This window comes from Fusarium subglutinans (assembly GCF_013396075.1).
Source record: "Fusarium subglutinans strain NRRL 66333 chromosome Unknown NRRL66333_c0000001, whole genome shotgun sequence".
NCBI lineage: Eukaryota > Fungi > Ascomycota > Sordariomycetes > Hypocreales > Nectriaceae > Fusarium > Fusarium subglutinans.
The window spans coordinates 598,962-611,311 of NW_023502064.1; the positions used below are offsets into that span (position 1 = coordinate 598,962).

The following is a 12,350-nucleotide window of genomic DNA, read 5'->3' on the forward strand; positions in this document are numbered from 1 at the left end:
GCTGAAATCAGGTTCTTAGTTGCGCATGCCGTTCAGGTGCTTCATCGTAAGGTAGTTGACGTCAAGAAATCGCTCGACGCAGTTGGCGAGACATGTCTCCTCGGACTTGTCGAGCTTGGGGGTCTTGATGTTGCCGGGAATGCACTTGGTCCAGCACATTTGGGTCAAGCTATGTGTTTCTATAGACACTCCGTCAGCGATTCCGTATCCTAGTGCGTCTTCCTCGGTGTTGTACGTACGGGCTTGGATCTGGGAGCGCTGCTGCTCGTTGGCGAGGAACTGGCGGAGCTCGAGGCGGTCCTTGTCGTTGAGCTTCTCGAGGTCGGCGTTATCGATGGACAATTGTTGAGCGCTCATTTTGGCGATTGTGAAGAGATTGGTCGTGATTGGCGTGGGGTTGAAGTTGGTTTGTTGTAGTGTAGATTCTGCTCACAAGTTCAAGATTTTTGATGATGAGCAACCGTCTAATCAACTGGCCAATAATGGGTCATAGATGTGCTCGTAGTCCCACTCTTGGCTTTCACCAAGGGAGTCTAGGTATTGCCCTGCACTATCATCTTTTCACCAAAAGATACAAGCATGTTCGATTTGTATGACTGTTGCTGTTTATCGTGTAGATTACTCGAAGAAAGAATTATAAATCCGATGCATTACAATAGCTTGATACGCTGAGAAGCCTTTCACCATCACTTACAGCTCAAGACAGACGCCCCAGCGCCATGAAGCTCTATTAACAGTATCTAATTTATAAATACCAATAAGTAGTCATAATACCATTTTAAAACAATACTCATGTAACAGCTCTAGCCAGAATATGCCACCGAGTAACACCCTTCTATACTGGAAAAGAAACAATGGTAACGACCGACTGGGTTCTCAGAACCAACGTATGCATGCGTGTAACCTCCACATGCATCGCTTTCGCTAGATGTAACGCTTCCAACGGGCCAAGGCCATGAAAATGATGCACAGGAAAACCATGAAACTAATGATACCGAAGAAAGGAGCCAGGTTGTTTGCAGCAACGGTTGCAAACGGAACTGGCACGTTCATTCCGAACACACCACTGACCAAGTTAAGGGGGACCAGAATCGAGGCCAAGAAAGTGATTTTGCTCAGAACCTCGTTCGTATGTGTTCCTTGCGCAATGCTGTTGATGGAAACCGTGGCAAGATAGTTGCTGTGCGCGCGAGACAAAATCTTTTCGAAGTGTCCCAGGTTGGTGGCCATGGTTACAACGTGATCCTGGATGTCACCAAGATACATGCCTATGTCCATCCGTGGCGTAACCTTGTAGTTCTCGTTGCATCGCTTCGTGAAACCACGGAGAACATCTGCTTTGCCACCGAGGAGGCGAAGCAGGGCCAGACAATTCTTGCGAACCCGGCCAATGCGACGGAGAAACGAGTTAGAATCATCCTCACGCATGACGAATACTTCGTCTTCAATAGCATCCGCTTCAAGCTCAATCTGACGAATGACAGGTCCAAAGGAATCAACAATGTCGTCACTGTGTGCAATTAGTATGACTCTACAGGTCGTATTCATATGTAAACTTACATCAAAGCATAGCAGATCCAGTCGCTGCTGAGAGAGACATAATCCTTGAGAGCAGTGATTCGCTTACGAACCTGAGCCGCGTGCGAGTTGGGCTCAAAGCTGAAGCTCAGTGTGCCCTCGCGGAACACGATGACATACGTGTTGAAAGGTTCATACTCAATACCATCAGGCTCCTGAACAACTGAGAAAGAGCGGAAACAGGCAAAGTAGTACGAGGGGAAGAGTTCAATCTTCTCGCGAGCTTCCTGAGTGATGATATCCTCAATTGTCAGAGGATGGATTCCAAAAGCTTTGCAGATGCTCTGGACCTCCTCCTTGGAAGCCGCATTGACGTTAAGCCACCAGACACCATCTTCGTCTTCATCGGGAAGCTCGAAGAGACCTCGAAGGTCTTCTCCTGGGAGAACCAGATCGCCGAAATCGGCTGCGTGAATAGTTGACTCCCATGCCGAAGAGAAGAAGCTGAACCGGTTGGGGTCGATGGGCGCAGGCTGCTTTGCAGCAATTGACCCCTCGGCATGAGTCTGCGCTGTCTGGTTCGTCTTCTCACGGGTCATCGAGTCATCTGAGACTGGTTCCAGGATATCACCATCAACAGTGACCATCCGCTGGAGGCGCGATTCATTCTGCTGAGTTCGCAAATCCTCAAAGCTCTGCTTCTCAGCAGCGGCTGCGTTGCGCTCTGCCGCTCGCTCTGCCGCGCGTTCAGCTGCCTGCTCATTGATGAAGGTCTCAAGGTAGTCAAAGTCAATGTACAGGTGATCCTTGTGATAGCTCTCCTTGACAGGGAAGCAGACATCCTCCTCTGCAGTTGTGTTGGTTGAGAGGCTAGCGGCATCAATGTCGATGGTGCGAGGCTTGCTTCGGTAGCTGCGCTTGCTCGAGATAGACATGGCTCGACTGGCTACATCTTCGATATCAGGCTTGGTAGGTTCCGAGAACGACATGTCACGCTCTCGACGGCGAGCCTGGGCAAACGCCTTAACCGAGTTGGGTGGCGAGACAGATCGATCCGTGGAATCCACAGTAGGTCGGCGACTGCGACGAGCAGTAGGTGAAAGATCACCTACTTCCTCATCGATGATGGCCTCCTCGAAGTCGCGAACTACAATCGCAGGAGGGGCGGGGGCTTCAGGTTCGAGCTGTCGGGCACCATACAGACTGTCGAATGTGCCACGGCGAGGGCGCTCAACTCTGGTTGAACCCGACTGGTGACGGTGATCATCGAGCTCCGGGACGGGAGTGTCGTACCCAGACTGGGCAGCGGATTCTTCGTGGTCTGACATTTTGGCTTTTGGCTATGTTTTGTAGCTTGATATTGACTATATTGGCTCTAACGGTGGCCGTGTAGAGTAGATGGATACGTCTCGAGGAGGGCGGAAAGTGTATTACGGACTCTGTATTATAGTCCCATAGCTTGTTGTTGTTCCAATCAGTGTCGTCTGATATAGGCGGTTATAGACGTCGCACCCGGCGCGGCATGGGCGCGCCGAGTTGTTGTTTGTTCAAAACTGAGCTCTGCTCGGCGGTTATCGCCAATGGCTGCTGGTTGTTGAGAGTAAATATGTACTAACGGAAGATGAAGAACGGGTAATGCGATCTAAAGACCAGTTACGGGGGCTTCTTGTTTACTCCGCTGTAGACCCAGAAGCTGGGACCGAAGAGCGAAGGGAGGGAAACGTTTGAGAAGGCGAGTTGAGCCAACTTGAAAACTTGTATGGGATAATGGCGAGACGCCGATACTGGATGATGGCGTAGATAAAGCGGTTGCTCGGAGGTGCCAACAGTATTGAAGGCAATTGACAGAGAACAGAAGCCGGTTAATATTCGATAAAGGAAGCTTCGCGATAAAGTCCTCGGTTGGCGCAAGTGGATTTCGATCTCAGGAGTTGAGTCGGGCTGATTTATTTGTAGTAACCAGAATTTGTTTTGGACCTTGGCAGGGAATAAAGGCAGGGTGACGATGCCAGGGCCTATCGTATGAGGGAACTAAGGTCAAGGGCCAATTTCGATACTGGCACGGTTAGCCAGACGAGAAATTTTCTCGCTACTGGACAGAACAAAGACCCGGTTAATAGTGCACGGGCAAAAGAGACATGAGTGAATAAGAAAAACAAGTAATGTTGGGTACAAAATGAGGTCTTAGTGTCGACAACGACGATGTCAGGGTGAAGTTGGGTTTAAGAGGAGTCGAGGAACTTAATATACTATAAGTGGGAACCGAAGGGCTAGGAAGAAAAAAATTGTCTCTGGTGGTATCGAGTGTCGGGTACCGAATCGCCGTGTGCTATCACAAGCAAAAAATAGGTCATCCAGGTTGACTCGTTGGTTTTTACAGGCCAGTCAAGATGGGAAGAGGCCGCCACTTTTCCTGTCTTGGGACACTTGCTTCTGCAGAATGAGCTTGGCCTGGGCCATCGGTGTCCGTGTCCGTGTTAGATATCAGGCTTGTCCTTGGTCAGGCCTAGTTTAGAACCTAGGAACTCCCTGTTGTGCCTGTCCGGCTTTGAGAGCCGATTCGCCACTGTCGGGTGGTGTAGGGTAAGTTATCAGGAACCTCGATCATCTCAGCTGATTGAGCAGCAGAATGACTGATTCCCCGGAGCACCACCACATTAATCCCAGTAAATAACTAGGTACCTGACTTCAAACGTTATCTTTTGGCAGAGGATCAGATCAATGCATTCAGAGTGTCGGGTCGTAATTTGATCATCAGGATATTACTCACACTTATTCATGGTTACGACATCTTGGTCCTCATTCGCTTATACATCGAATCTTCTCTAGCCGACAAAAGCTTGTTTAGGTACCGAAAGCGGACTAGTCTATGAGCCTCCTAACAGCCAGGTGTCGAGACCAATTCCTAACTTGACACTATTGGCGATCGCATTCACATTGATCTCAATTCGACGGAACAACATCTCCAGACACAGTACAAACACAGGACAAATACTCCCACCCGATCATTATCCATTATGGCTGAACAAGCTCTTGATCAGATCCGAGACCTCGTCGATGGCCAAATTGTACACGATCCCGCCCGTCGATTTACCTGATCAACAGCTGACTGAAGCACCACTGTAGGACTTTGAAGGACAGAAGCTCGCCGAGCTCCTTGCTACAGTTCTCCTTGTTATTTCTGGCGTACGTCTTATTCCTCTCCAAGCTATGCCTGATAACTCGCTGGATTGTTTGGCTGATGATTATAACTAGCTGATCTCCTTCGTTGTCGGCTACATCCTCCAAGATATCAAGCTCGCGGTCTACCTAGGTCTAGGAGGCACGGCATTAACCTTCCTCGTTGTGGTGCCGGCCTGGCCCTTTTACAACAAACATCCCGTCAAGTGGCTTCCAGCGGGGTACGCATACGATCTTGCAAGCAAAGGAAATCAATAGATTGTGTACCGTGCACTGGGCCTCGCTGTGTCATGACCTCTGCAGCCTCTCGAGGCTGATTATGACACCTAAATAATACTGTTTCCTTGCAGATGCCTTGTTCTTTTCTTCATAATCCATCATGTTTGGATACCGACCGTGTTCTCTTTATCGGCCGTACTTCTGGAACTCCCAGTCTCTGTTGTCCAAAGGACAAACAGATCGAGCCTTAAGCCATCTCGAAATACAGTGAAAGTGGAACGCATGCTGTCTCTGTTAGCCTAATGACACGAAAAGAAAGGGCGCGTAGCAGTCTTACGTTGCATATTCCCCATGCCACGGTGCACTCTTCGCTGGTAGCAGATGCTTGGTTCGCCTGGCATTCGATGCCTGATAATTTGTGAGCACTCTGTAATATACATCTAATAAGAATCCGAGTAAACATACATAGATCCATGATGTGGTTTCGGCAGATAGCACAGTTGTCAACAACGATGTCCCATGCCCAAAGAGCGACCGCATTCCACTGTTGGTTTCCGGTCAGCATGACTCCAGGAGGTTCACAACTGGCAAGTCTGTACCTTCTTGACTTCAAACTTCTTCTTTCCCTCGACACTCTTGCTGCTAGAGCCCTCGCCCTTCTTAGCGACGGGCGCATCGCTCATCTCAACGTCGGCCATGTTTCGCGTGGGGCTGGTCAACCTGCAAGACCACGCTGTGGTTGGTTTCTTTGACGGATATCGAGGTACACTGGTTGGCTAGAACAGTCAGAACTATCCATACGTCGTTAATCTTCGCGGACAGAAAATGGGACATGTAGCGCGCAGTTTCGGGTTGAAGGTAAGGAGACATACGGATATTGGTTGCTCGATAAATCAATATCTCTGAAGTTGTGAATGCTTGCAATTGTCAGCAATGACTCCAACGAGAAGAGGATAAACAAAAGCTGCGGGCACGATTTGCTTTTGTAAAGAAAACGTACCTTGATGGTGCAGTTGCGAGGAAGCAAGGGGACTGACTCACAGTGAATTTGGTTCCTACCTAGCAAGTGATGATGCGGCTCTGAACGTCTACTCTAAAGGCTCCGGATGCTGCAGAGCTCCTCTACTTAGTAGTTAGTAGGTAGGCGGACAGGCAGCTGGAGGAGTTCAAGCCTTAGGTCACCTCACCTAATTCAGGCTGCGCCCGGCGGGAGGGTGGCGGGGCGGGGGTTGATCACAGAGGTCCTATCGCTTATCAGTCGTGATGGGACTTTCATTCGCTGGAAACGAAACATATAAGTTTTACACACATGATATACTCTTATTTGACTGCTTTTTTAGTTTTGCATCAGTTAATTTGAATTTTAAACGTATTCTGAAATCTCTTCGGAGCAGTTGATTGGAATACACGAGTCAAATGATAATAAGGTTCTCTTGATCCAAAGCAAGGCTGTGAGATGCGACACCCATCCGCTTCAGGCGCTGAAGCTAAACGCTGGCCTGACCCACTCTTTGTGCTGGCAATGCCTAGAATCCGCCCGCGTCATTGCTTACCTACCTATAGGTAGCTTTGCTTGGACCGGGCATGCTTTGCGCTTAACCTGACGGTACTGCCCTGACTGACTCTTATTAACCCAGACGCTTCCGCCCTTCACTTCTTTTGTTGTTCCCCCTCATTACTTGATCTTGAATCATCCACATCTCACTTTCTCCTACAGTACAGCCATGGTCAGACCAGTCGACTCTCTCTTTACCAGAATAGTAGTTGCTTTATGCTCAATCGTAACCCCTGCCTCGATTTTATATTCTCTTTCATACACCCCACCACCATCTTAATCCGGCCCGATCTTTTGGAGTCCTCTTTGGCCCTGTCGCATAACCAGATACCAACGAACGCCTCGTACAATCAATCAATCAACCAGCCAGCCGGCCAGCCAGCTGCTCATCGAACAACTCCGGGACATCGCATATTCGACTCGACTGTTGTCTAGTCTCGGTCTCAGCCTTAGCTGACTCTCATCTTGTGTCTTCCCTTGTGCTTTATCGATTCAACCTGTCGCCACAGACGAAATGAGTGAGACCCCATCTCAGCCTATAACCACTCCCGCCCGCCGTCGTAACGGTCGCGGCAATGGCCGTCCTGCTGCTCAGAAGGCTTATGCCTCGGAGAATGACGTCGCCTCAATTGATCCCGCACGTTACGATCGCGCTCCACGAACTCCTCAGAAGGGAGCTGGTACCGATTCTCCTCATGCGCAGCTGAGCCATACCAATTCGAAACAGCGACCTAGGAATGCAAACAATAACAACAACAAAAACCGTGGAAAGAATGGTCCTCACTCACCTGAGTCAGCTCGGCCTGGTCGTCACACTCCACCCCATCAATCTTCATCCATGAAGTCGGTCTCTGCCTTTGCCGGAGCCACTTTCCACGCATCTCCTGCGCCATCTGCCCTGCCTCTCCCCAGTTTTGTCTCTCGTTCGGTAACCGAGTCGCCTAGTGTCAGCAAGACATCTCGAGACATCCTACAGGAACCTTCGCCACCTACCGATACTGAAGCGCCAACTCCTTTGCGCCAGAGTGCACCAGGTGTCCAGGAATCCCCGCTCGATTTCATGTTTCGTGCCCACCGACAAGAGAAGGAACGTCAACGCAGCGAAAGCACCAGCAGCTTCCGCCCTTCAGGCCTCGTCACTGAATCACCCTCTGCCAAGTCTCCCTTTGGGCCTGGTAGCATCCCAAAACCTGCAACTCTCCCTCAGACAGCCCGCACCCAAACACGCTTCCAGCCTGGTGGTATCGACAGTGTTGAGCTGGAAGGAACTCCAGGCCGTCCCATGGGGCCAGCATTTTCGACACCCTATCAAGAGCGCATTAAGGCTGCTCGCTCTAACTCTGGTCGATCTCCTGCTGATCTGTCTGCCACCCAGCCGAAACCCAACGCTGTACCTGAAGATCCTACTGAGGCCCTAAAGAAATTCCTATTTATCGGAAACGGAACAAATGTTTCTCAGTCTGCCCCTACTGGATTTGCACCTGCACCTGCGCCACCTGCGCCACCTGCTCAACACTACAACTATGCTAGGAGTGGTCCTAGTGTCCCGGCTCCTTGCGATGGCCGCTCAAACAACCTCCAAGCTATGGAAAACGATCTTCGGCGTATTCTCAAGCTGGACTTGAGCACTGGATCGCCAGGACCGGACCAGCGTTTGTTCTCATAAGAATTGATGTCATGGAGTGATCATTCGTTTGGCGTTTTTACTGCACCTCTTCTGCATAGCTTTTTAACTGCCATCAATTCCCAGGCGGCATAACGGAACGTGATATTTGGCGGGACGGTTTTCATTGTCTAGGGGTTAAGGTATAGCGGCATTGTGTCTAAGTTTTGGCGTTATCAGAGAGAGGATTGAGGATATATTGAACGGACGAATGGTCTGACAACAGATGATGGGATCATAACTTGACGTATACAGTCGAATCAAACAGAGGCATCTCTGATCTAGAGACAGATTGATCTCGCCGTATCTATGGCGCCTGTATCAAAATGGAACAGCCTCGATCGAATCGGGTTTGGCAAAGGAGAAGAGAGAATTCCCTCCTGTTTCTTTGGAACGTATATCATACGCGAGAGTAGACTTAAATACAATTTTGGCCGTTGATTTAACTTTGTTGATTCAACGCATCAATTGATTCTTGATATTGGAAGAGTGAATTGCTTAGGCATATCCGATGAATAGGTAGATACGATCTTGTGTAGGGCCATACCAACCTCAAGGAACTGAAACAGATCGACGTAGTGAGCCAAGCTCTCATACAGCATACCCCTAGGTGCCATTCTCTGTCTCTGACTGTTCCTAGATCCACTGACTGGGACTTACGCCTGGAACATATTCCTTACTTACAGCGCCAGCACATTAAAATAGGGATGAACTGAATGCCTTCAAAGTCTGGGGTGCGGCTTGCTTCGGGGTAGCGGTCATTCCAAAGATCCGCTTCTGCCCCGCCATTCAACCCACACTTGCACCTCACGCTTGCCCGCACTCATGGATACGTACCTGCTTGATTGACACTAGGTAATGGAACACCTCACTTGCCTCAGGTTCCCTGCTCTCGTGACGCGAAACTCATCGACCTTTGATTTCACAGCTCGATTCTCTGTAACTGAGGATAGCTTCATCAGTCTCGTTTCTTTTTTGTTTGTGGGTGGTTGTGTTCGTGTATTTCCTCGCTGTGCAACATCAATTCAACTTGTACTATCAAGGTAAGTGAGCCAAACCAACAAAAGATCGTCCAAAGCATGCAACTTATCTGGGTCATGACTCCATACCCAAGCCCCTCATTAGCTGTCCTCCTCATAGTTACTCTTCCCCCATGATACTCAAACCTCACTCTTGTGCGAATGTTTGAGCCTCTGCTGAATTGCCCTTCCCAGTTCTCAGATTGCTCTCATCGTATCTCTACAGCCGCCTCTCAAAATTCGAGATACCTCTTGTCACTGACCCTGTACTGACTCTTATCTGTGAAGACCTTAGAGTCCTGAGCTCCCAGTTCGCTCTGTTGCTTACATCCAAGCCTTGAGTGTATTTATCCCTATTCAAGGTGTCCTGTTGCCTGCGTCTGATTGTCAATGCTTTTTCAGACTGCGACTTCACTCCTCCGTTCAGCTCCACGACGATTAGCCGCAGCTTCACGCCTATCCTCTCGCCGTTGGACCTCATCTGAAACTATGGCCAAGCTTGACACCACCTCCAGGCTCACCCGCCTGAGAGGCTTGATGAAGGAGCGTAATGTTCAGATTTATAGTGAGATTTCACGATCTACACCTGCTATTCACTACTCCAGCACTAACAATGGCTTGTAGTTGTCCCTTCTGAGGATAGCCACTCGTCTGAATATATCGCAGATTGCGATGCCAGACGTGCTTATATCTCTGGGTTCACTGGTTCTGCTGGATGTGCTGTTGTTACACTCGAGTCTGCTGCTCTTGCTACTGACGGTCGTTACTTCAACCAGGCCACATCGCAACTCGATAGCAACTGGACACTTCTTAAGCAAGGCCTCCAAGACGTTCCTACATGGCAAGATTGGTCTGCTGAGCAGTCTTCTGGTGGAAAGAATGTCGGCGTTGACCCAACACTCATCTCCGGCTCAACTGCCAAGAGCCTGGCCGAGAAAATCCGAAAGAATGGCGGAGCTGAGCTTGTACCTGTTGATGGAAACCTTGTCGACCTGGTATGGGGAGATGAGCGTCCTTCCCGTCCCTCGGAACAAGTCATCATTCAGCCTGACGAGCTTGCAGGAGAGTCTGTCCTGAACAAGCTCACCAAGGTCCGCCAGGAGCTGGAAAAGAAGCACTCCCCTGGTTTCTTGGTGTCCATGCTGGATGAGATCGCCTGGCTGTTCAATTTGCGCGGTAACGATATCCCTTACAACCCCGTCTTCTTTGCCTATGCTACTGTTACCCCTGATGCTGCTAAGCTTTACATCGACGAAGCCAAGCTGGACGACAAGTGCCGCTCGCATCTCACCTCGAACAAAGTCGAGATCAAGCCATACGAAGCTATCTTCGATGATGCCCAGGCACTGCACGCCGCTCATGCTGAAAAGAGCAAATCCGGCGACAAGGTTCCTACTGGCAACTTTCTCATTTCCAACAAGGGCTCATGGGCTCTTAAGCGTGCTCTGGGAGGAGACTCTTCGGTCGATGAAATCAGGAGTCTAATCGGCGATGCCAAGGCCATCAAGACTGAGGCTGAATTGAAGGGTATGAGGGATTGTCATGTGAGAGATGGCGCTGCACTCATCCAGTATTTTGCCTGGCTTGAGGAGCAGCTTGTAAACAAGAAGGCCACACTTGACGAAGTGCAAGCGGCCGACAAACTTGAAGAGCTTCGAAAAGTAAAGAAGGACTTTGTCGGGCTCTCATTCCCAACCATCTCCTCTACTGGTGCAAAGTAAGTTCGATTCAAAGCGACATGAGAGAGATTCATGATACTTGACCATTAAATGTTGTAAACTTCCACTGACCATGAAATGCAGTGCTGCAATCATTCACTACGGCCCTGAGCGTGGTAATTGTGCCACTATCGACCCTGAAGCTATCTACCTTTGTGATTCAGGAGCACAATACCGCGACGGTACCACGGACACCACTCGTACCTTGCATTTCGGAAAGCCTACAGAAGCAGAGAGGGAGGCGTACACTTTAGTTTTGAAAGGCCACATCTCTTTGGATCAAGCCATTTTCCCCAAGGGAACCACAGGCTTTGCACTCGATAGTCTGGCAAGACAACATCTTTGGGTATGTTATTAGCAGCACCTTATGAAGTGTGAATTCTAACAAAGACGACAGAAAAATGGGTTGGACTACAGGCATGGTACCGGACACGGAGTTGGTTCATTCCTGAATGTCCACGAAGGACCCATTGGTATCGGTACTCGTGTCCAATATGCTGAAGTAGCACTGGCTCCAGGAAATGTGCTGTCAAACGAGCCCGGCTATTACGAAGATGGCAAGTACGGTATCCGAATAGAAAACATGGTCCTCGTCAAGGAAGTCAAAGCCAAACACTCCTTTGGTGACAAGCCATTCTTGGGCTTCGAGTACGTGACGCTTGTGCCGTACTGCCGGAACCTGATCGACACAACGCTACTCACGTCTGAGGAGAAGGAGTGGCTCAACACTTACAACGCAAAGGTTCTGGAGAAGACGCAAGAATATTTCGAGGGAGACAATGTGACATTGGCCTGGCTCAAGAGGGAGACCCAGCACATTGAGTGAGGTAACGGAATCGACCTGAGCAATACTATAGACGTACGAAGGTAGCTAGGATGAATGTTACAAGAAACGACGCAGTGAATAACGGCCTTTCTTTGCTCTTGTTCCATACTGAGCTGTTCTTCAAGAGCTTCTCGATACCAAGAGTTCGAGGAATATCTAAACCCCAGCGAGATGCGACCTGAATATGTGAGACGAAATTGAGTGAGCCTATTGGTAGAGGGTGACTTACATGGATGGAAAAGGCAATTAAGCCAGTGAGAAGTGCAAGGGTGCGGGAAAAGAGGGCAACTACAACGCCGATTCCAAATCCTTGAGATGGACTGTGAGCTTAGAGTTGCATGACACAAGGTGAAGATGACCAACCAGCAACACTTCCACTAGAAAGCTGACGAACCGTATCAGGAGAAATATCTAGAGGACGTCGGCGTGAAGGAGGCCCTGTAGCAAGTGTCGGGGCATCACAACGAATGACGGGTCGAGTCGCAATGAAAGCTCCTACGCAAGTCGCGGGGGCAATGCCTCGACTCATGGCCCGGAAGGCTACTCGAGAGTTGAAGGCTCGATACATGTTCATGGAAATAGCTCGTTTTGGGAATGACAGAGCTAATTGGTGATATGTAATTGGGAAAGGAAAGTTTTAAGTGCAAGGTCG

The 12,350-nt window shown here is 49.5% G+C and overlaps 6 protein-coding genes across 6 annotated transcripts; 3 read left to right on the plus strand and 3 right to left on the minus strand.

Moving 5' to 3' along the window:
* Positions 1–15: 15 nt before the first annotated feature.
* On the minus strand, positions 16–357 carry FSUBG_192 (mitochondrial import inner membrane translocase subunit TIM8; the record flags this gene model as incomplete). Its single annotated transcript, XM_036679637.1, has 1 exon — positions 16–357. One exon carries the CDS (start codon positions 355–357, stop codon positions 16–18), a length of 342 nt encoding a protein of 113 aa, XP_036544330.1.
* A 567-nt stretch (positions 358–924) lies between these two features.
* On the minus strand, positions 925–2,846 carry FSUBG_193 (divalent cation transporter (aluminum resistance ALR1); the record flags this gene model as incomplete). The annotated part of the gene is made up of 2 exons (XM_036679648.1): positions 925–1,510; positions 1,561–2,846. 2 exons carry the CDS (start codon positions 2,844–2,846, stop codon positions 925–927), a joined length of 1,872 nt encoding a protein of 623 aa, XP_036544331.1.
* A 1,689-nt stretch (positions 2,847–4,535) lies between these two features.
* Positions 4,536–4,956, plus strand: FSUBG_194 (microsomal signal peptidase 12kda subunit; the record flags this gene model as incomplete). The annotated part of the gene is made up of 3 exons (XM_036679659.1): positions 4,536–4,586; positions 4,645–4,704; positions 4,774–4,956. 3 exons carry the CDS (start codon positions 4,536–4,538, stop codon positions 4,954–4,956), a joined length of 294 nt encoding a protein of 97 aa, XP_036544332.1.
* A 147-nt stretch (positions 4,957–5,103) lies between these two features.
* Positions 5,104–5,615, minus strand: FSUBG_195 (RING-box 1; the record flags this gene model as incomplete). The annotated part of the gene is made up of 4 exons (XM_036679670.1): positions 5,104–5,202; positions 5,255–5,325; positions 5,383–5,461; positions 5,517–5,615. 4 exons carry the CDS (start codon positions 5,613–5,615, stop codon positions 5,104–5,106), a joined length of 348 nt encoding a protein of 115 aa, XP_036544333.1.
* Positions 5,616–6,986: 1,371 nt separating this feature from the next.
* FSUBG_196 (proteophosphoglycan 5) lies at positions 6,987–8,138 on the plus strand (the record flags this gene model as incomplete). Its single annotated transcript, XM_036679681.1, has 1 exon — positions 6,987–8,138. One exon carries the CDS (start codon positions 6,987–6,989, stop codon positions 8,136–8,138), a length of 1,152 nt encoding a protein of 383 aa, XP_036544334.1.
* Positions 8,139–9,643: 1,505 nt separating this feature from the next.
* FSUBG_197 (xaa-Pro aminopeptidase) lies at positions 9,644–11,698 on the plus strand (the record flags this gene model as incomplete). Its single annotated transcript, XM_036679692.1, has 4 exons — positions 9,644–9,719; positions 9,779–10,871; positions 10,957–11,218; positions 11,270–11,698. 4 exons carry the CDS (start codon positions 9,644–9,646, stop codon positions 11,696–11,698), a joined length of 1,860 nt encoding a protein of 619 aa, XP_036544335.1.
* Positions 11,699–12,350: the final 652 nt, after the last annotated feature.